The sequence below is a fragment of the Rhipicephalus sanguineus genome, chromosome 6, assembly GCF_013339695.2.
Source record: "Rhipicephalus sanguineus isolate Rsan-2018 chromosome 6, BIME_Rsan_1.4, whole genome shotgun sequence".
Lineage (NCBI taxonomy): Eukaryota > Metazoa > Arthropoda > Arachnida > Ixodida > Ixodidae > Rhipicephalus > Rhipicephalus sanguineus.
The window spans coordinates 66,904,112-66,928,755 of NC_051181.1; the positions used below are offsets into that span (position 1 = coordinate 66,904,112).

A 24,644-nucleotide genomic window follows, 5' to 3' on the forward strand; every position below is an offset into this window, starting at 1 on the left:
GCACAGAAATAAAGTGAAAAGGACAAATAGAGAAACAAATCACGCCATATCCACGAAGTGAATGATTATTGAGGAGCTGGCTCGGAGATAACCGGGTAAACCGTGAATGCACCGTACAATTCCTCTACTATCACATAAAGATGCACACGTTGTTATAGTAGCGATTGTGGTTAGGTTGTTGTCGAACCACAAGCGGTCGCAGACCTTGCAGCTGTGGTCACATGTGTGGTCGAGGAAATCGCGCTTGAAGCGCGCGTCGGCGCCACCACCTTCATGTAGCGACCACTTTCGGCACTTGGCCGCTACGACCCACGCCCATACCTATTCGAGGAGTTCTCTTGCCGCCGCTTCCGCGCTGCTTCGGCTTCGCGAGCTTGTATCTCGGGGACCGCACGACGCTCACGACTCTCTGCGGCCTCGCGAGCTCTTACCGCAGGGTCTTGGGGGCGAGCCCGTGACCCTGCTGCCTTGCGAGCCCTCCTCTCCGACGCCTTTTCTTCTTCGTTCATGATATTAGTATCGAAGCACACTGCCGGAGTGGAGCGAGCGCCGCATGCTACAGTTAGCTATGCTATATGTGGTTTTGCCTGCGTGAATGTCTTCATCAAGGCGCTCGAAGAACAAGAAGAAGACTTCTCTTTCGCACGAGCGTGAGCAAGCTACACTTGATTTCCCCTTCGTTAATATTATGATCAAGGCGCTCGAAGAAAAAGTGGAAGAAGACTTCTCTTTCGCGCGAGCTGCGCCTGTAGCGGTCGCCTCTGGAACTAAGGTTACGCTTACGACGCGGGAATTTGCCCCAGCTTAAGAACCTGGCGAGCCAACTCCTAAAAAAACTTAATCTAAGGAAGCGAGAGAAAGAAACAGAGCCAGAGATAGCAGGAGATACAAAGAAAGAGGAAGCGAGGAATAGAGATAGAGAGAAAGAAAGCGAAGAGAAACAAATATAGACAGAGAAAAGAATAAAAAAATTCGGCAGATCCCACGCGTTGTGGCAATCGGTTTCACGCGAAGCAGTCAGCGAGTACTTCTACTCTCTATTTTATGGCTTTGAGCCAAGAGTTACGAGGTGGATCGACGTGTTTTTATAACTGTAGTAGCTGTGTGCACATCGTGGACTTAGCAGGCACGTCGACAACACTGGCGTGTAAATGGTAACTTATGGTGCCACATAACGTCAGCCCTCACGTTAGAGTACACACGTCAGTATTATCGAAACTAAGTGCACTTTATGGTGCAGTCACGTGAATAACACACATAACTTTCGTTAATGTATTCCACCGGGGTCGAGCAATTCTTCAATATAGCTTGCTGAGTCGTAGGAATACAATGTAAGGTTTAATAAAGACTGCTATAAAAGCGGAGCCAACACTGGAACCACAGACGTTAATCTGATATGACGGCTGTATCGTAGGATTACACATGCAGCGTTAATTGCGTTGTTACAAAATTAGAGAGCCAGCACCACAACCACAATTCACGTTCCACCGGCATTACGCCTGCATAGGCTCTTTTTTCAAAGCAGTCCTTAGACCTGACGTGGCACTGTTGTAGTATAGCTGACTGCCACGCAGAATGCTTGGGTTCGATTCCTGCTGGGATCCTGATTTTTATTCTTTGCATTCGTCGAGTCAACGCTGCCGATGTCGATTTTTCCTAAAGCTCTCGCAATGAATTACCAATGTCTGTTCACGTCGTTCCTGGGTAGATATAAACTGAGCAATGCTCCGCGCGCCTTCCTCATCCAGAGCGAAGGGCAATACCCACAAATGTCAATCACCTGTGGCACATATCCGTACACCGCAGCCCGTGGTAAATGGGTATGTGCCAGACGTGTATGGAGGAAAGGATTTGACGGAGTACGCGACAGTGTTTTCACGTTATGTCATGACCCGGTAGTCATATTCATCAAATCCTCTTACCCTCCCATGCCAATTTTGGTCTGCACCAAGTTAAGGAGGCGATGATCAAAGCACCCAGACGTAGGCTGCAAGATAGATAGATAGAAAGATAGATAGAAACGCTCAAAGTGCCAAAGGTTCGCTAAGAAATGCTTCGCATTTGATAAGCAGATACAAAGAAGAAAAAGAGGGCGAGCATAGCCATGCGTGGTATAGCATAGCAAGCGGTGGGAAAGAGAGAGTTGAGAGGGTGAAAGCCTAGCTGAGCCAGTAGCAGCTAGGTGCCTACCAGCTCTGCTCCACCCAGCCTTGTGCGACGTAGTGCAAGCTGCGCTGATTTTTTATTTGGACTGTAAAAACTTCCCTTGTTTCGAAAGCATTCACAGAAAGACCCAGGAGGGCTTCCGCATGGCGTTTTCCTAGAGCACCGACAGCCGAACCTATGAGGAGCACACTGGCGTTATCCTACCTTGCAGGCAAGAGAGGCGAGCCCGATAGAGAGGGGTTCTGTGACTTCTCGCCCCCAATAGACCGCATGAAGGTCACTTTGCTCGCTGCAGCGACCTTGTTTGAGAAAGGAGTGAGCTGCTAGCTACAAGAGCCGAAGTAGGGACTAGTGAGTTGTGCATAGTCGACAGTTGCAGCGCGGTGTTCATGCACAGAGAAGGACCCAGGAAAAGAATGTAGAGGTGTGCACAGGACGAGGGCGAACTCACAGTTGTTAGCAGCTGTCCAGCTGCGTATGACATTTTCAATTCGTTGCTATCGCATTCATTGCTTCGCCCTTGCGGTGAAAGTGTCCTTTTTATAGCATATGGGAGCGCCAGTGCGAAAGCTGTTATGATGTTCTTTTATTCCGCTATAATTAAGACCTCTTCTTGACTGACGTGGCGCTCATGCGCGTGCTAGCAATGTGAATATGAATCGAGCTCCACTGTTATTTAACTTGCTGCGCACTAGGAGCTCCATATTTTAGGTCATACGGGAAGCAGACACCATGGACGATGCATCACAACGAGAAACCAGTGAATATTGGCGCATTTTATACAAGGAAGAACGGTCGGCGTGGACGCAGAAGGGGGTTACCAAGTGAGCTATTTTCTCAAGCTTTTTCGCAGATTTCTTTTCGAGTGGCATAGTAACAATGCTCTAAAGCGCCTGGTATATGAATGTTTTACAGCTGCCGCAACTTGTTCTATAACACTTCGAAATGAAAAGGGAACCATAAAACCGGTCTTTTTTTTTCTGCATTCACGTTCGTACGCTGTTGCTTTACCGTGCATTTTGCCGGTTTGGTTTCAAGTTAATGTGTGAGAAATAGCTGCGCGAAAGGGAAAAATTGCTTCTCAATAAATAGATACAGGGCCGTCCCTGCTGCACTTCTAGATCGCGGAAATCAATCGGGACCAGAGATGAAGGGAATACTCATTATTCCTTGCAATAATAGCTTCCTGGCGTATGTTACTATAAAAGTGTCCGAAGAGATTGTTTCAAGTGTGCATTACAGAAATATGTTCAACTAAAGTTAGTAGATCATGAGCGTGCTGCATCAGAGATCGAATGTGAGGATAGTTTCCCCTAGTGTAGAATTGTGAGAGACCATATTAGAGCTAATACTTTGAAACAGTAGCACCAAGTGTGCAATCGAATAACCACATGAGCTTGCGGTCCTGCAGATACGGAAAACACGCAACATTTCGTATAAGTTACTCTTATACAAAGTTATACCAATATCAGCGTATTGTTTTTCCAATCAGAAATAGCATACGCACACCAGACGAAAAATTTCTAGCATTATAAAAAATAGACGAAATGTTTAATAGCTCCCCTTAAAATGAGTGACATAGTTTGCAATGGCAAACTCACTGGTCACTGTGTTTAGCCACACAATGAAAATGCGCAAAACTCCGTTTAACATCTTTAATTGCAACGTTGAGAACTGCAGTGGTATCGAAATTACATGCTGTAGATATCCTAAGAACGCTCATAGCAGCGCAACGGCTATTCAAAGCTGGCATCGGCGAGAAGTGTAGAATGCCCGTGTACTTAGATTTAGGTGCACTTTAAAGGACCCGAGGTGGGCGAAATTTCCGCAGTCCTCCACTACGGTGTCTCTCATAAGGATATCGTGGTTTCGGGACGTTCAACCCCAGTTATTATTATTGTACGCGGTATGATATCGCAGTGGCGTAAGCAGAACTATTTTTTATGGAGGGGAGGGGGGTTGCGGCACGCCCTTGGTCGGACGTGGCATCCGGGCAGGTAAGTGTGGTGCAGTGTCATTTCCTGCTCCGTATCTCATGGAAGAAAGAAATTAGGGGGGGGGGGGGGCACGGGGCCGATGTGCCATCCCCTGGCTACTCCACTGGGATGCGGTAGCACTGTTCCGCACGTAGTGTTGACGCCAATTTACGGCAGAATTGCTCTATATACATTTGTACCTTGATAAACTCCCTTACTTTCGTTTATTCATACGGAGGGTCTTGTTTCGGCAGAGTTAATGCCTTCAGGTAGTCTACTCGGGTTTGCTGGTCAGCTGCCAGCTCGTAAAGAGTTCACGTACTACGTTGCGCCAGCAGGCTAGATAAGTGTTCCACGCTCGCCGTCATGGCTAGGCGGCGCTGGGAACACTTCCAGGCTTACTTGCACAGAAATACTCAATTATGCGGACGGGAGGATGACAGCCGCCGTAACTCAATTCGTAGAATGTCGGGCGCGTTAATCGAAAGTCGCACGTTCGGTCCCTTCCGGCGGGAACTTGAGTTTTCTTGCACTCTAACTTCTTTACATTTCTATTATAGTTACACCACAGTTAAAAAGTGCAAATTATGTATGCTAGACATTCGTCGCAGTGGCGCAGCCAGAATTTTTGTTTTGAGAGGGGTGACTCGCAATACATATATATATATATATATATATATATATATATATATACGCGGTGAAACGTATAAGAAAAGAAAACTACGCATTATATATATATATATATATATATATATATATATATATATATATATATAATATGAAAGAAAACTAGTCACAGTGAAAAACATAACATTTATTATGAGCTTTCGGCCGGGGACCGGCCTTTATCAAAGAATGCATTCGTACATGGCGTACGGGTTTAAGTACAGATTTTGTCAATACATAGATGTAGACACACCATCGTGATTCGTTGGACCATGACATGGGAGGGGCCAGAACAACAACAGGAGCAAACAAATCCCAGGGAGAGAGCGACACGCATACAAGATGACACACACAGCATTGCACTCTGTGAAGAGCAGAGTATAGGCGGGGTCAGAACATACACAAAATAAATGACAAACAGCGAAACGAACCTACATGTGTGGTTCGGAACGAGAGGCGGAGGGAAAAAAAAGAAAAAAAAAGTTTGGTACTGTGATTACGGGTATTACATGCGTGCTCCCCCTTCCTGCAAGTACGAATGCGGTACCCCCCCCCCTTTTTTAAATTGTTTTTTTACGATTGAACATCGGTTGTTGGTTCATATGAGTACGTATGTGCATGTGTATGTATACCCGTATGTATCTATATGTGTGTGTGTGCATTTACGGACATGTACATGTATATGTTTATCATGTCTCTTGATTGAAAGAAATATGTCATGTGCCCACACATTGCGCCATTGGCGAGTCGTATCCTTCTTTTTGAGGGAGGGCTATGGTCATTGCCGCGAGCATCTGCAAGATGCCCGCGGAGACCGGTCGACTTCAAAAGCCGTACCGAACCCCCTTCTCTAAAAGGCGCAGGGATGGGCAAACACTTAACTGCTTTTGACGCGCTTTTTGAAGGTAGCACTCTCAACAAGGAAACGCGTGCTGCACGTTTACATCCGGCGTCCGCGAGCGTATTCTCCTTTCGTCCCGTAGTTGATGGGTCTCCCCATTTAGCGTGGTAAGTGCGTTCGCATCTTTCTCATTTTTTTTCTTTTTTTTTTCTATTTTTCCCCTTCGCCTCTCGTTCCGAACCGCACACGTATGTTCGTTTCGCTGTTTGTTATTTATTTTGTCACAGAGTGCAATGCTGTGTGTGTCATCTTGTATGCGTGTCGCTCTCTCCCTGGGATTTGTTTGCTGTTGTTGTTGTTGTTCTGGCCCCTCCCATGTCATAGTCCAACGAATCACGATGGTGTGTCTACATCTATGTATTGACAAAATCTGTACTTAAACCCGTACGCCATGTACGAATGCATTCTTTGATAAAGGCCGGTCCCCGGCCGAAAGCTCAGAATAAATGTTGTGATGTTTTTCACAGTGACTCGTTTTCTTTCATATAATTAAACGAATAGCCAGGAACATTCTTGCGAAACCATATATATATATATATATATATATATATATATATATATATATATATATATATATATATATATATTACACGTCTCACCGTTCGTAGCACCGCTCCGGTGAAATGGGCCCACTTACCATTGGAGGGGAAAACAAGACTTCTACGTAGGCAGTATATGCAACCCTGGAAACGAACTACTACAATCTTTGGGACTGATTCGCAAAGTGCACTTAGTTTAAGCAGCATTGTGGTCCTACGAAAATTTTAAATTTCGCTCTTAATCTTAGTGACACGGCGTTGCTGCATAACACGTTTCATGTGAAAAAGGCTCTCATAACTTTCCTCTCCAGCAGTTCACCTCGATCTCATCAGGATCTGATACGCAGCTGCAATCGTCACGCATGTTTTATATAATTACTCCATCTACATAATCGGTTGTGTAGAATTCACTCTAAACGCTTTATTATCTTATACCCCTGATACGCTAACTGATCAAAATCTGTTGAAACTGCGATTCAATAGAATATACATTGCGTACGTGCATTCGTCTTACGTGCTATAGTTCTCATTGTTCGAACAAACTTGCCCGCAAAGTGTGCCCGCTTACTTTTCAGAAACAAGAAATGTAGAATTACGTCCAGCAGACTTACATGTATTAGCTCAGTCATAGACAAACAATCAAATTTGTCTTCTGTTAGTATCCGCTGCAGTACGAAACTACGTAATTTTGTTTACCCGTCAGGTACTCCTTTCCACCTTTCCACCAAATGTTCGACAAGAAATACACTGTCACGCTTTAGTAAGACTTTTAATAAGACTTAATGGCAAGAAACACTAAACTAAGTATGCGTGTATACGGGTTGCGGAATCTAAATAATGCGTGGTGCATATGTAATCAATGTTAGGATGAACTGCCGGTGAGAAAAATTATGAGGTGTTATCTTGATCGCAAGCTAGTGACTGGAATTAGCGAACTGTAAAAATCCATTGGACTATACGACGCTACCTCATGCTACATAGACGACGTGACGTTTTGCGAATGAGTCCCTCATGTATTAGCTCTTTTCCAGAGTTGCATAAAAATTTATTCACCCGCTACGCATGCAGATACAGTAAAGGAGTCGGAAGCGGGAAAAAACGAGATGTTTATATGCTGAACAGTGATACATAGAAGAATATAAACGATGACGAAAAAAAAAGCAACTGGCACACATATATTTAGGAATGATCTGTATTTGCGGCATAATGCAAGTAGCGAGAAATTGATGGACACAAAAATTAGGACAGTGCGCATCTCTATTCGCTAATAAGCACGCGCTCAACAGTGGCTACCTGTAACAAAAAATCAAGAGTAAACAAAAGTTGACATACGGCTGACCGGGAAACGTTGATAAGTCTCAAGAGTCAAGAAGACAAGCAGTCCCGCAGAATTCTAGAGAGCCTTCTGGCTTCTGGTTGGATTTCAAGAGCAGTTTTTCCCGGGGTCTAGTTCCGCAGGCAGCTCTCAAACGGGTTTATCTATTCCGTAGATTTTGTTGCAGGTACTGGTTTCAAGTGCCTTCTTCAAACTAGTCGTTCAGAAAAGGTTAAGTGGCCAGGCAATACTGGGCAACGCTAACTTCTTATAGGTTCAGCTTATATATCATACTGGACTAGACCTGCGCCTAAAGGCCAACTCGGGCGACTTTTCGAGGTCAATGAATCGCAATAAAATTTGCTGAGCACGTTCCTTCGCACATTTCTATCATTTCTGCCAAAATAAAGGCTGGAAAGATGACATTCTTTACACACAACAATTTTATTAATTGCCTCGATACTCCCGCCTAACTTCCAACAAAGATTGACAACATTGTGTGTATGATGTCATTCAGGGCAAAGCGACGGAAGTGACCAAACCGAGGTGCCACTACAGCATCTGCTGTCCACAAGGCAAGGACAATGTGTGTTTCACCAGCGTTTTCTTGGCTGGGCGCGCGTGCGTTGGGTGGCAAGTGGTGTTGCGTTGTGGGAAGCACACGATTCCCCGTATAATCCCCTTAACAGTCACGAAACACTCGGAGCTAACGATTGCCCTTCGTCTTGGCATTACAGTGTTTTAGGTGCTCAAGAATGCACGTGCGCGAACATTACCGTACGAAAACATCTCTTGTTGTTTTCTGTTCCGATCTTTTTTTTTTGTAATAAATTCAGTTTCAAGTCAGCGCTCGTGTTATCTGCTTTTTCTTTCGTCTGTCCTAGTCTTTCGGTACTGTGAAGTTATTCCATTGTATACGGTAGGCTATGCGTCGTGTGGAATGTGGCTCGTACTTGGCTTATAATAAATTTATTCGACCCTGCTGACGCGATGTGAAACGCCGCTATCCACAAAATTCTGCATTCCTCCCATAGCAATATTAAAGTGTTAGTTTGTCCGCAAGCATCTTAGATTTAATATTTTACCCGATCGCAGCAGCCACAAACTTGAGCCGCCTGGTCAGGTGCTGCCATCTGGCGGTGGAATGCGCAACCAGGCAAGGACATAGGTAAACAGGTGTGTTCTACTCCATCGAAGAGGAATGGCGATTCTAGTTGGCCTTCAAATGCGTGCGAACGACAGCTGTTATTGTCCAACAGCTGCAACGAGCTTGTGCACGTGACACGGTCTCTCACTGACATGGTACGACTGTTGCGGCATGGTCACATTGCCGCTGAGCGCTTGCACTTAGCCGCTTTCCCAGCTTTCATGCCCCGCGTTGGCGGGTCCGGCATGCCTTGCAAGATTTCCGGTTTTTACCTGTTTTTACAATACGCGAAGACAGTACTGCTCGGTTGTGTTTCGGTTTCGGTGTTGCGCTTTATTGGTTTGCTTATTTAAAATTATTGTCCTACTTACCGAGTATTTATACTATCGGGTCCGTGACAGCAGCGTCTCAAAAATTTAAAGGCACCATTGCTTTGACATGGTCATAGGATCGCCGGACGTGGCCTTGAAATAACCTTTCATCTGCCCAGATTCTCCACTGGGGACGGGGGGGGGGGACCTTGATATGTGTCCAATCACGCGCACTTCATAGTCTCCAAACTCTACCCTACAATATATTTGCCGCGCCCATTTTAGGCAGTGGCGATAGTGATGGCTGAGTTGCTCACTTATAGACGTCAGACTCTGGGGTTTCGCAAGACGCGTAGCGCCACCTGTCGAAGCAGTACTGGGTAAAGTCCGAGTCCCTTGCAAAGTTTGCTGTGGAACTAGGTGCAACTAGGGAGTGCGAAACTACGACTGAGCTTAGTATTGCATGTGTTTGTGCATTTAACACTCAAAAAAGAGAGCTATGAGCTTTTCTCCGCTAGCAGGACGCGCCACCCAACCGCGATGAAATGCTTGCTGGATTGCTCGCCAGAACGACGGCGAAAGCAAAAGCAGACGCGGCAGCTCGGCGCGCGACGAAGATACGCCGATGTCGACGCTACTGCTGCGTTGTGAACGACCACGGACGTAAAGGACTGAATAACAACGTTCAGTTTTACGAATTTCAACGCTATCGAAAGAAGCAGAAGGGTGAGAGCGCTGGATAAGGGTTATTGAACGTGTTCAGTAAGCGAATTTGTCGCATTCTCCACAGCCAGTCCCATGAAAAAGTGTGCTAATGTGGCTCTGCGGTTGGGTTATTGTTTTGCGCAGCCCTAACAGAGATTCGTGCTAAGCTTGACTATGAAGCTCAGCAGAACGTCTGACCGCGGTGCGCGCCGTGTAGCACGGAGTGAGCAGCTAGAGGCAGACTGAAGACTCGTGAAAAACATCGCACCCCGCGACCTTCCATAATCTCAACTGGTCGCCACCACACAGCGTCGCGCAGGTGCGTTTTCAAGGATCAAAGTTCCAGCTTTAACAATGCTAACACGTGCCGAATTTTGCTTGCAGCGTGACCATTCGTCATGACTTACCAACAAGCCCACTTCGCAACTCTTGCTAACAAGTGCGTCATACAAGTAAATCGCAAAATGTTGGTCTTCACCATAGACCTTCACGTCTGTTTCGCTCGTGCCCTCCGCGATTGCCGGATCTAATCTCGGAGGCAACGGTTTCGCCTTTTCTTCTAGTATGTGGAAACGGAAGACAACCGTCAGCAGCACCTTCGAGGATACGTAATAAGACAGTGTAACGCACAGGAAGAGAGAGGTTAAGGAAGAATGCAATTGAAAGGGCGAAAATCGCCAGGACTATTCGTCCTTGATAAAGCGAGCGATCGTAAGATACATGCTACATACCCAAATTGATCGCATTTAGGCGCTACAGAATAGACGCCGGAGGGCTTGCCTCGAACTCGATGTCGCGCTAGGGTGACATAGTCGTGCGATGCTCGCTTGTACTTGCGAGTCGCAGCGCGCCGAAATAACGAAAAGTCTTTTTTTTTTGCATTTTTCCCGCAGTTCGATTTGATCAGCTTCGCACTTTTCTGAAGCGTGGATTGGCGGAAGAAGCTTTCCAGGACCTTGATTTTTAAGAAACCGCGCCTCGACACGAAAGAAAGACGGCGGACTCTTTTGGCCTAGGCACGCTCTCTGGCGGGCAACTCTCTTGGCACTACCCAATTAGAGCCAGAGCTGCGATGTGGGTGCTGGTGGTGGTGTTTTTCACAGCTCGCGCCTCGGAGGCCACGAACCACCTAAAGAACTTTGTGCGGTGCCGTGTGTCATGCAACTTCTTTCTGCAAAGGGTCCTTCACAGCAAGGAAAAGGGCGTACTGCGAAGTGCAGTACTTTGCAGGAAAAATACGGCCGTTTCTGTTGATAGCAACTCCCCGCTGTCCGTGCAGGGGCAAGAGAACGATACGTCCGTGGCCAGCCGTAAGAGGTCACCACCCCGTTTCTCGACCCTCCGCTAGAAACATAATACTTCCGTGCTCACACTGTAAAAAATTTTTCTTGAAAAAACCAGAAATTGTCTGGCAGCTGGCCTGCCAGAAAATTTCTGTTCTCTTTCTGTTTTCTGTTTTTACGTTTTTGTAATTTTACATGTCTCTTCTGTTCCTGCTAACAGAAAATTTCTGTAATTCACATGGTTTTTTCTGTTTTCAGTAACAGAAAATGTCTGTAATGTTACATGTTTTTTTTTTGTTCTCGGTAGCAGTAAATTTCTGTAATTTCGAATGGTTTTTTCTGTTTTCAGTAACAGAAAACTTCTGTACCTTGACATGGTTTTTTCGGTTCTTACTAACAGAGAATTTCTGTAATTTTACTACACTTTTGGTTTCTTAGTACAGAAATCTTCTGTGACTTGACAAGTTTTTTTTTTCATTTGTTCAGTACAGGGAGTTTCTGTAATTAAAATGGGCTTTAAGTAACAAGAAATTTTGAAATTGCATTTCTTTCTCATCGCAGCAACGTCAGTTGACAAATATTCTGCAGTTTGACAGGTTATGCAAACTGAAAAAATGTATGTGGTGCAAGAACAGAAAATCTCACAAACAGAAAGCACCACAATTTTTTGCATCTGCGTTGTCCCCTTTATAGCACGCATCCTCGCACAATTTCGGTAATTCAGTAAACCACAGAGTGAAATGCAAACAAGTTTATTGACATGAAACGTAGAAGTTCAGGCAGTTGCCAACATGTGCATCTTGAAATACGAGAGATTCCCGCGCTATCCCATGCGGTCACTATGCGTTATTCGAACGTCACTGGTTCGTTCCCTGCCAGCGGCGCGTTATCTTTTCGTCCACTTTGCTTTCTTCACATTTGCTTCGTAATGACTACAAATAACATCCCCTGTAGTTGCCTTGGCTTTCTTGTCTGTTGTAATTAATGTTGTGTCTAACAAAGAAAAACAAGCCATTACAATTCTCGTTTCGTTCACTATGCCCACAGTATCACAAGGGGTCCAGATTAAAGAATCTCCCCGGGATATTGTTCGAGTTGGCAGGCACAGATGTTTAAAAGTCAAGTCCTTGTGGGAGCTAATCAATGACGCCACTTTCGGGTTCATGTTGTGCTGTTTCCCACGTGTATGCTCAGTCTTCATGCCCTTTCCGGGACTGACAGTGGCAATTGACCTAAAAAGAAGAGCCAGTTCTGTTTAGCACTCCAGAAGTACCTAAATATTCTTAGATACAGTGTAACTACAAAGGCACCCACTTTAAGAATAGGCTTCTCTGCATACATCCATTTTTACTTACATTCCGTTCACTTTGAATACAATATTGCCACATAAGTCTAAAATGAAACTTCTAACCTATCTAACACTAAAATTAGAATTTGAACCTTCTAATGTCTAAGTACTGACAGCCAGTATGTTTGTGGATACTCGCAAGCAGTATACCATAAAACAGGTAGCTTGTCATTGAAGGAATAATGGTTTAGTTTTAGTGTTTTGTTTCAAAACGCTTTCTTTTCTCTTTAACTAAATGAAGCCATTTCAATAAATAAAGGTATTTTATGTGAGCAATATACCAGGGATTTTTTTTCAATGTTACCGGAAAGCTTGAGTCATTGACCGAAGTATTGTGCCCAAGATTTAGTTTCAATCTCACCTATGAGTGAACTCCAGGGTAAGATTCGCCTCTTTTGGGTAGGCAGCGTTGACGCAAAGTGTGCCAGGAATAATACCTTCAACGCCTCTCTAGGACTGCATGCTTGCATGAGAGGAACGTTGTCAATGCAAACTGTGAAGGACTTCGCTGTCAGGTAACCACCACCTGCAAGTTGAAAATTTGGGTTCATAATTTACTCATATTTAGAGGGGAGAATAGCATATCTGTCGCAATTATGAAAGGCCAAGTTGGCATTTCCTGAAGGTCATCATCCCAGATGGTATCCTTGAATAAAGAAACTAGCATTGATCGAATTAGTAGGCACGAGGCAAAATAGAATTTGTTAATTTGTTAATAACAGGAAATAGCGCGGGCAAACGGGACAAGAAAGGCTGGCAGGACTTTCTTGTCCCGTTTGCCCGCGCTGTTTTCTGTTATGAAGCCAAGCCAACAAGCTCAAGCCCTTTTAAACAATTTGTTAAAACTGGATTTTTGGAGATATTTTAACACTGCGTACTCTCAAACACCTTGATCGCCCCAGCGATGCTTAACAAAAAGCGCAATGCAAGAAAGAAGATAAAAAATCAACAAGCGATTTTCAGGCTGCATTAGCACCGAATCTCTTGCCCTAAGTGGAAGTGAAATGGCGCATTTTGAGAGTGCTGGTCTGCACCTGCGATGGTTCGCTCTATTTTCGGTGTACAATCGAGCCCGGATATATCGAACTCGATGGAGATTATGAAATAGTTCGATATATAAATAATTCCGTATTCGAAATTGTGCTCGTAATAAAAACTTAGCACGTCTCTGACAAATGTGTGAACTTGCAAAAAGACGGCAGATTACCGATTGGCGTATCCAAAAGCAGCAACGTCGATAGGCACACGACGGTGATAAATGATTTATTTGATGAGCAAAAAAGCCTATCAGGTCAACGGGGCTCAACTGGCAGCACACGTGAAATGCGTAAGAAGGAAGAAGTGCTGAATGAAAAAAGATTGTTGCAGTGGCTTAGCTCGGCTATGCCAGGATAACGTAGCGTTAGCAAATGTTGAGCTAATTATTCTTAGCTTTTCTGAATGTCTAGGATTAGATTGATTATAATGCTTACTGCTTCTCCAATGACACACACACGGTATACGTATTATGTGGCACATGTATGTTTATTTTGCCAGGCAACTACTTCGGGATCCAATGGGTTAAGCTTCTCCGCGCCGTTGAGCAGCATTTGCGCTCTCTTTCTCCACGACTATACCATACTGGCAAACGCCAGTCAGAGGCGCTATGAAGCGGCTCCAGCGCAGTGTCAGACGGCGACTGCACAGCGAAGGCGAATAGCTGCGCGCGCGCCGGCGCCAATACGTCTGCCACGGCTACGACGTCACTCCTCTGGAAAGCGCAGACCGGCGGCGGCGAGTCGCGCGCGGGAGCTGCGGAGTGCGCTGGAGGTGCCGGCTCCTGTGCGTGACATCACTGATCATCGCGCATGCGCAGCACGGCTCTTGAGGAGCCACGCGAAACTGGCTCGGCTAGGTCAGTGGAGCTAACGCTACAAAAGGCCAGTTGGGTGCCGAGAAAGACATACCCTCTAGTCATAAGTAAGCGCTGTAGTCACATTCGAAATCCAGCGCCAAATCGCGGCGCCGATACCTTCGACGGACCGCAAGTTCATCAAAAGCCGCCACTTCTTCAAAGCATCCACCCTCCCCCCACGCCAGAGAACGCACGGAAGAACAGCCAGCGTGTTTCGAAAAAGTAAGCGCTTACACCACATTCAAGAGCCAGCGTCAAATCACGGCGCCGATACCTCCGACGGAGGGAAAATTCATCAAAATCCGCCACTTCTACAAAGCACCCACCCTCCCCCCACGCCAGCGAAACTCGTGCAAGAACAGCCAGCGTGTTTCGAACAAGTAAGCGCTTACACCACATTCAAGATCCAACGTCTTATCACGTCGCCGATACCTCCGACGGAGCGCAAATTCATCAAAAGCCGCCACTTCTACAAAGCACCCATCCTCCCCCCACGCCAGAGAACGCACGGAAGAACAGCCAGCGTGTTTCGATCAAGTAAGCGCTTACACCACAACCAAGATGCAGCGTCAAATCACGGCGCCGATACCTTCGACGGTGCGCGCACTCATCAAAGGCCGCCATATTAAAGCACCCGCCCTCCCCCCAGGCCAGCGAAACGCGTGCAAGCACAGCCATCGTGTTTTGAACAAGTAAGCGCTTACACCATATTCAAAATACAGCGTCAAATCACGACGCCGATAGTTTCGACGGAGCGCGCATTCATCAAAGGCCGCCACTTCAAAGCACCCACCTTCCCCCCCAAGCCAGCGAAACGCGTGCAAGTACAACCAGCGTGTTTCGAACAAGTAAGCGCTTACACTACATTCAAAATCCAGCTTCAAATCACGGCGCCGATACCTTCGACGGAGCGCGCATTCATCAAATGCCGCCACTTCGAAGGGACGCCGGGCGTGCTCAACTGCGCATGCGTCAAGTCGACGTAGTGCTCGGTTTTCGCGTTAACGTAACGTGACGAACCAACGAACGTGGCGTCGCCAACTTCTGCTGACGCTGGTTGACGCGAACGCTGCGCTGGACTATAAATGGCTGTTTATAACGAGGCTGGCAAAACAGAACAAAAAATCACGCATCATAATCTAAGGACGCACGCGATCCGCATAAATGGGACTCATTCCCCCAACGCCACATGACAAGAACACATTCCTTGATGGCAACATTAGCGGAGCACCTGCTTCGGTGCGCCTAAACTAGCTCCTTACAGATAAGGCAAAGGACGAACACATTGCAGTGTAACGCAATCTCGCGCACTCAACGCCTGAACTCGGCGTGCACGATAGTACGCTCTGCGCGGTAACAACGAAGCACAGTGCGCAGACGGTGGCAGCCGTTTGGCACATTTCAAATGGCAGTACTACTCTGCTTACACCTCATGCCGCACAGCTAAGCGCAGCAGCACAGCTAAATACGACGTGCACTAGCAACCAACATTTCTACGCTGGTTCAAAAAACGTTCCTAACTGTGTATGGCTACACGAGCCGTTGTCATCAAGCGCTACAGCAACAACATAATCACGTAATAGCACTTCAGTAACACAGAATAGAGTTCAGTAATTACATAAAGCAGCAAGGGAACTCTTACCTGATGGACGAACTGTAACAAAGCGCAGTGGTTCAATGGCAGCAGACCGTCGACGAGCAAACAACGAGGAGCATCAGTTGGTCCAGTCCACAAAGAAGAAACTAGGCCTACGCAGCGTGAAATTTGAATCTCTGCATTGAAGCGCGCCGAAAGCAAGTACTGCAACATGTACAAATACGCATATTACGTGAAACAAAATTAATTGCTACCGTTGGCATGCTTCCTAAAATATAAGCAATTTATTACTTGGTGCAGCCTCTTTTTTATAGTTGTTTTTCAAGTACTAAGAAACACGTGATCAATCGTCTGTAAAGCGCCGACTTTAAAGACAGAAATTTTCTGGTTTTTTTTTCAGGTATATATCTCTGTTAAGGGCAATTAACAGAAATTTTCTGTGTGACCACAGACATTTTCTGTAAAAATGTCTGTACTTTTACACATATTTTTTACAGTGCAAGACGCCCCCGCCGCAAAGGTGTATTGACAGTATCGTCTCTGCAGCTTAATCCCGAATGTCCGGTTAGTCAACAATAGTTACTCCTTTGCGGTAGCGGTAGCAGGGCTCAGCTTGGGAGAGTGGAGCCCGTCGGTCGGCGTGTCACTGCGTCGTAAAATGGCAGTGCGTGACACTAAGCCTCTGTTTGCGGGGTATTTCTGAAGGTGATAGGCTGCTCATCCAGAAAAAGGGCCGCCAGGGGTCAGCTATGTTCGCACCAAAGTGCCTTTTCGACCGTGAAAAGAAATTCTAAAAAAACCGGGACGATTTGCGGCGCAGGCCCCCAGCGCCGCAAATCATCCCGGCAAATTTGGTAGGCGATAGATTATAGTACGAAAAAATTTCGGGGAGGGGGAGTTGAAGCCCCAAAAGCCCTACACCCCTCCCCATGCATTCGCGCCTGCTTCGTTGGCTTCATGATCTGCAGGTTTCGATAGGTTTTGTGAAACAAGAGAACGAGCCCTTAATCAACTCCCTTACTTTCGTACATAAAGAGACTTCCAAACTCAGCAAACTCACCCGGAAGCTAACGGGCGCAAAAAAAAACACTTCCTCGACGCACTAAGCAACGTCGCAGCTTATCCTGGGTACTCTGTTTCATTTCTTAGCTACATAGCAGCAACACTTCTTGCCGTATACATCTTCCCTCGTAATTCGCATGCAACATTAGGCAAATGGTTATTGTAATAAAAATATGCAATGTGAAGCCTACCCACAGTCATCATAATGAATGCATGGCGTACTAGCAAGCCTTTTCCGAAGGTGGCGCGACAATATTCCATTTACTGAATTTTTGTGGCATTGTAAAGTTGTAATTCTTATTCAAATTCGGGATGAAACCGTACATTGTGTCGCTATATTTGTGTTCATTAATTTTTACCTGCACATCATAACACGTTCTGGGCGTTTGTCAGTGTATTTCAGGAAACTGTGCTTTTGGTAGCAGCCGAGACTGTGATCTTTGCACTTTTGTAGATTATGGGGGATATCTTACTGTTATGATTCTCCTGACTGAAAGTTTACCAATATAATAATAATAATATAATAATAATAATAATAATAATAATAATAATAATAATAATAATAATAATAATAATAATAATAATAATCAAACAACCAATCAATCAATCAATCAATCATACAGTCAATCAATAAATCAATCATTTATTTAACGTGCCCAGGGACAACCGTAAGGTCTTTGTGCAGGCGCACACAAAAATAAAACAATAAAAATAAACAATACAATACAGAGAGTCCTCAGAAATAACAAGTGCGAAAACGCGTAGATAAAGAGAAATAAACACAAAAGGGGAGGAGTAAAATCAGAGAACACGATAAATATTGAAGGGGAATGAAAAATCAATTTCATATATTCCACTATGCGGAAAGACGGAGAAGGGAAGACTTTGTACTTTGTGCCATACTAAGTCAGGACAGTGCAAAAGTTCGGATTAAAACAATGACTGTGGACTATGAAAAAAGTCAAAGTCAGGAAAATTAACAATATAGACTTTGTATTCTGTCAACGGTAGAGTGTTGGAAGAAGCAGGCGGGTACATGAAACGGTCTATTCTCTCTGGTTAACTTATGCGGAATTCGAAAATTAACACAATTGAGAAGTACAGGGCATGGTATGGTACCATGAACTAGCTTGTAAAGAGATAACAGATCAGAACGATTTCGTCGGCGGTGAAGTGATGGAAATGATAATATTCCAGCAGTATTTGAACCATATAATAATAATAATAATAATAATAATAATAATAATAATAATAATAATAATATAATAATAATAATAATATTATTATTATTATTATTATTATTATTATTATTATTATTATTATTATTAATAATAAGAATAAGAGGATAAAGAAGAGGAAGAAAAGTAGCGGGGTGGAGGCGGTACGTGCCAAAGCCACGGCATACGCCAAAGCAGTCGACTCCGAATTAATTTTGACCACCCGGGGTGCTTTAACGTATACACCTGAACCTAAGTGCACGGGAGTTGTGTTTCACCGCCATCGAAACGCGGCTGCCGTTATAGGGAATTAAACCCACGACCTCGACCTTTTAAGAGCAGCACCCTAGAGATTTTATTACTGACTAACGGGCTTTACCTCAAGTATTTGTCGTAATCCTCAACGTCATCACCTGAAATAGTAAGACGCGGCCTCCCGAAAAATTTGCTGGTCAGATGTTTTCGATCCACTGTGCACGTTGCGATTCGATAGCGGAAATAATGTTTACACGTGTGTAAAGCTGCATAATTCAAAGCTCTCAGTGAAGTTTTTGTAATCATGTTATCACCAATTTAGCGTTTTATTCCAGACTTCTCCTGAAAAACAAGGAAACTATTATTGCGGGTAAAACAAATGCTCGCGTGTTCATTCCGCTCTGTGGAAAAGCACATGAACTGAAGTGGTGAGTAAGACACAAAGCAAATGGACCTCTGCGAATCCTGCTGCACCGTTACAGGAGATTTGAACTTAATTGACAAGTAAATGGAAAATATCAAAATATTATAAAAAGGTGTCACCCCTTTAGCGCACAGAAAAGCCAATACCTTAAATCCATCAGCACTTGTATAGGTATTATGCGAACTGCGCAACAAAACAGGCCTTAAAAATAGCTTGAAACTAAGGAAATACTCAGAAGGTTATTCTGCTTCTCATACATACGACAGATTTGAATATAATATTTCTTTGCAAGAGTAATGAAAATATATTGCACCCGCTCCCAACTTCAAGTATCGGTAAGAACAGAAGTGGTGGCTTTTAAAGTGAGAAATACAGGCTGCCTGAAATGCGCAGAGGCTATCGATTCTGCATTTCTATATTTATTGTAACAAAGTGGTATTATATTTACTAAAAATAAAAAGAATGCCTATGTAGAAGTAATTATACAAAGCCTTAAAAAACCCCGCAGTGGCGCCTGCGCAAGCAGGCGTTTGGTGTGTAGCGACACCACGGACCCGAGCTAACGGGGGGATTTCGACCCCCTCCCACGCCTAGCCGTGCGTGGCTTTGCCGTGTCCGGGGAAAAGGGGATCCTGGGGGTTGAGCCGACGCCGGGTGTCTGGACCTTTAAGACCCCCCAGCAGAGGCAACACACCCCTTTGGCCCTAGCTTCACGTAGACGGCACCCCTGGGCTGACCCACCCAGGGGAAATCGGCAGTCGCCTTTTCCTGTCCCTCTCTTCCTAGACCTTCGTCTTGTCTCACACTTTTCATCTTTTCTGTATTCTCCTCACTTCTGTTTACTTCCGTTTTTCCTGGCGGCAAGGGTTAACCTTGTGTGGATGACCAGTCTTGACTCACCATATATGGTTATAGCGGTGGTGTACAACTGGCGCTGGCAGACTTGTCTTCGGACATCTCCTGTCGCGTCCCCTTGTTGGGCTCGGTGGTGGGCGGTTGGCACCGTCGCCGAAACACAAACGCATGCTATGTTAAGTTCATCTTTTTCCAAAACCGATCGTACCCTCAAGAGGGTACGCACCGAAGCATCCCTGCAACTTTTTACCAAAACGTATGACTCTTTTCCAAAGTACCACGTTGTCCACAGCGAGCAGTCAGACGAAAAAGCCAGAACCATTTCACCATTTCTGGTGGCAAAAAGTCTTACGGAAAAACTAGGACCAGGTTACAAGGCGACTAAGATGGCCAGTGGCGATCTACTCCTTGAGCTGAAAGACAGAAAACAGTACGAAAACCTCTCCAACCTTACATCATTCGGAAGCATCCCTGTCACAGTCACCCCGCATAGGTCCATGAACACCGTCCGTGGTGTCGTGTCAGATGAAGATCTCTTGAACCTCTCCGAACCTGAACTTCTTGATGGATGGAAACAACAAAACGTCGTCAACGTACAACGAATCAAAATAAGAAGGGACAACGTCACAACTAGGCACATAATACTAACATTCGGATCGAGCGAACTACCAGAGACCATAGAAACAGGCTACACGAAACTAAGAGTGCGCCCATATATTCCCAACCCACGAAGACGTTTCAACTGCCAAAAGTACGGCCACAGCTCCCTAACGTGCAAAGGACAACCCACCTGTGCCAGGTGTGCATCTAAAGACCACATGTCAGATAAATGTGAGGCTGCAGCTCACTGTGCCAACTGCGGTGATGAGCACCCTGCATACTCACAGTCTTGTGTTGCATGGAAGAAAGAAAAGGACGTTATTTCTTTGAAAGTGAGAGAAAACATCTCTTTTAGAGAAGCCAGGAAGAGATGTGCACCCTTCCACACCACACCCTACGCTGATGCGGCGCGCCGGGGGGCAACGTCGCATCGGCCTCCGCCACTCCTTCGGCCTGCACAGAGCGACCCGTCGGCTGTGGCGCCTGCCCCCACGGCGGTAGTAGTTAAGTCTACTCCGCCAACTCGCGAACAGGGACCGGCGACTCCAGGGCCGTCGGGTCTCAAGGCCTCGTCTCACCAGGCGAGGCCCGAAACTCGAACCACTAGCCCGCCCGTGCGGGCATCCAGTGCCTCCGAGCAGGCAATGGACACAGCGTCGGCACCTCGGGTGCCGAAACACCGGCGCAGTTCTCTGGACCGCGCCAAGAAAACAAAAAGCCAATAACGGGGCCGGACGACCGTCCTGCCTCCTGAAACAAAGTATTTCACTTGAACGCTCCACACTTCCTTATTGTACACCCAGCACCTTTCTATGATTAATATGCAGACACAAATATTACAGTGGAACATCCGAGGTCTTCTTCGAAACCTCGATGACATTCAAGAACTCCTCCACGAACTCAAACCAAAAGTGCTGTGTGTAAAAGAGACACATCTATAACCACAACACACACTTTCTACGCAACGTCATTTTTCGTAAAGACCAAGATGATGCCACGGTATCATCTGGTGGTGTAGCCATTATAGTCAATCAATCAGTAGCATGTACACATTTGCCACTACAAGCGTCCCTGGAAGCAGTAGCTGCTCGAGCAGTTCTTTTAGATAAACTACTCACCATTTGCTCTCTATACATACCACCACAATACAACCTACAAAAACAAGAATTCCAGCCCTTGGTGGATGAACTGCCGGAGCCTTATCTGGTCCTTGGGGACTTGAATGCGCATAGCGATCTATGGGGTGACTCTCGCTGCGATGCGCGAGGTCGTCTGATTGAAAATTTTCTCTTTTCTTCCGGCGCGTGTCTGTTGAATCGGAAAGAGCCAACATATTATAATCTCGCCAACAATTCCTACTCGTCAATAGACCTCAGCATTACATCTCCATCCCTTCTTCCAGTCCTTAATTGGAAAGTTATTGGGGATCCCTATGGAAGTGACCATTTCCCAATAGTTCTAAGCGCAGCAATAACAAATCAATATCCACCACAGGTTCCTAAATGGCAGACCGAAACAGCCGATTGGGAACAGTTTCGAAAACTTACCCTCTTAAGCTGGACTGACATGTGTACCTTAAGTATAGAAGCTGCTGTGGACTACTTTGCAGCCTTTTTGATTGATGCTGCAAACAAATGCATCCCACAAACAAGCGGACGGTCTCGAAAATAACGTGTCCCATGGTGGAATAATGACTGTCGAATTGCGCGAAACAAGCAAAACAAGGCATGGAGGTTGCTTCGCGATTCTCCGACAGCAGAGAACCTTATAAACTTTGAGAACATAAAGTCCCAAGGCAGGAGGACGCGCCGACAGGCTAGAAGAGAAAGTTGGCAGAAGTTTTTATCAGGCATTAGTTCATATACACATGAGGGTAAAGTCTGGAACAGGGTCACTAGGGTAGTAGGAAGACAAGCGTATTCACTTCCTCTAGTAAGCACAGAAGGTGACAGCTTGGAAGACCAGGCGAACTACCTAGGCGCACACTTCGAACAAGTGTCCAGTTCCGCGCGTTACTCTGAAGTCTTCCAACGGTACAAAACAAGAATAGAAAAACAGAAACTAGAGCGGAAAAGCACAAAGCACGAGGCATATAACCAACCTTTCAGCTTAGCTGAGCTACAGGTATCACTAAGCTGCTGCAGTAATTCCGCCCCAGGTTCTGACCGTGTGGTCTATGACATGTTGAAAAACCTACCTGCCGAAACGAAAAAAACCTTACTTTCCCTGTATAATGCCATCTGGTTTTCCGGCGAGATCCCCTCGTCATGGAAAGAGGCGATTGTCATTCCTATTAAACAGGGCAAAGATCCATCCTCCGTTACGAGTTACAGGCCCATCGCGCTAACAAGCTGTCTGTGTAAACTTTTCGAAAAGATGATCTTTCTGTGTTCCTCGATATGGAAAAGGCTTACGACACAACATGGCGCTTTGGAATACTAAGAGACCTCTCCCACCTTGGTGTACGTGGTAGAATGCTAGATATAATAGAGAGCTACTTGTCGGATCGTACGTTTCGAGTCCGGGTAGGAAATGTTCTATCAAGACCATTTCCTCAAGAAACGGGAGTGCCACAGGGTGGTGTACTTAGCTGTACGCTCTTTATTATCAAAATGAATTCCTTGCGCCTCTGCATACCACGAAATATGTTTTATTGCACATATGTCGACGATGTACAGATCGGTTTTAAGTCGTGCAACCTTTCGATCTGTGAGCGTCAGGTCCAGCTAGGGCTGAACAAGATCTCCAAATGGGCGGACGAGAATGGTTTCAGCCTTAATCCTCAAAAACGCACCTGTGTCCTGTTCTCTCGAAAGTGGGGCCTTCACCCTGATCCAGATATTGACCTGCATGGTCAACATCTCTCCGTGAAGACGGAGCACAAATTCTTAGGCCTAATTCTGGATAGTAAGCTTACGTTCGTATCGCACATTAAATATTTAAAAAACAAATGCCTAAAAACAATGAATGTTCTAAAAGTGTTGTCACGCACCTCGTGGGGTAGTGACAAAAAGTGTCTGTTGAATCTGTACGAAAGCCTCATACGCACTCGCCTAGACTACGGGGCAATAATCTATCAGTCGGCGACACCAAGCGCTTTGAAGATGCTTGACCCTGTCCACCATCTAGGCATTCGCCTTTCTACGGGCGCCTTTCGCACCAGCCCCGTGGAAAGCCTCTACGTCGAATCGGACGAGTGGTCGCTGCACCTACAGAGATCTTACCTATCTTTTGTATATTTTCTGAAGGTGAACGCAAACAAGGAACACCCCTCACACTCCACAATCAATGATTTGTCCAGTTCTGCCCTTTTCGACAACCGTCCTTCGGTGAGACAGCCGTACTCACTTCGTGTGAGGGGTATAGCTGAAGAAATGGGTGTGCCGATTCTCGAACACTCTCGAATGGCTCCCGCTCCACATCTCCCGCCGTGACAGTGGAAGCTTATAGATTGTGATGTTTCTTTCGTGGAAGTTACTAAGCACGCGCCACTTGCACATATCCGTACGCACTTCCTTGAACTCCAGCACAAATACACGTGTCCAGAATTCTTTACAGATGCCTCAAAGTCCAATACTTCTGTGTCGTACGCAGCGGTTGGTCCATCCTTTTCCCACTCCGGTATTCTGCACCCAAATTCAAGTATCTTCACAGCGGAAGCTTACGCGATACTTGCGGCCGTTAAGCATATAAAACAATCAAAACTACAAAAGGCAGTTATCTACACGGATTCCCTAAGCGTGGTAAAAGCTTTAAAAACTCTGAAAAAACACAAAAACCCTGTCCTTGTCTCGCTATACTCTCTTTTATCCACGATCTACACACTCGAACAACGTGTCGTAGTGTGCTGGGTGCCAGGGCACCGCGAGATTGCAGGCAACGTGCTAGCGGATCACCTAGCAGTATCCGCCCACGAAAACAGTCCCAATACACTCATAGCTATTCCCCCACTAGACTTAAAACCCTTCCTCAAAAGAAAGCTCAGGGCCTTTTGGCAGACCACATGGGATATGCAGACAAGAAATAAGCTACACGTTATCAAACCGCATCTAGGTAATTGGCCGCCGCTATCGAAGTCACGCTAAGCAGAAGTTACACTCTGCAGACTTAGGATTGGCCACACATACAGTACACATTCATACCTTCTGTCCGGAGGCGACCCACCTTTGTGTTATCACTGTGGCGATCCCCTAACTGTACTGCACACCCTACTGCAATGCACGGAACTAGACGCTCTCAGGAAAAAGCATTTTTCATCAATATACCTGCAGTTCCCACTCCATCCTGGTATGTTCATTGGCAGAGAACCACTTTTTAAATATCAGTCTATCTTCGAATTTTTAAAGGATGTACATAACTTCAATGTTATTTTTCCAGGCGCTC

The 24,644-nt window shown here is 45.6% G+C and overlaps 1 protein-coding gene across 1 annotated transcript in view; it reads left to right on the forward strand.

Annotated features, from left to right (window-relative positions):
• Positions 1-2,850: 2,850 nt before the first annotated feature.
• LOC119395858 (thiopurine S-methyltransferase) overlaps positions 2,851-24,644 on the forward strand; it is a gene marked incomplete in the record, with an annotated part of 116,665 nt that continues 94,871 nt past the window's right edge. Inside the window, 2 exon segments of the mRNA XM_049416791.1 lie at positions 2,851-2,990; positions 18,718-18,810. Coding sequence (XP_049272748.1) covers positions 2,899-2,990; positions 18,718-18,810 — 185 coding nt within the window.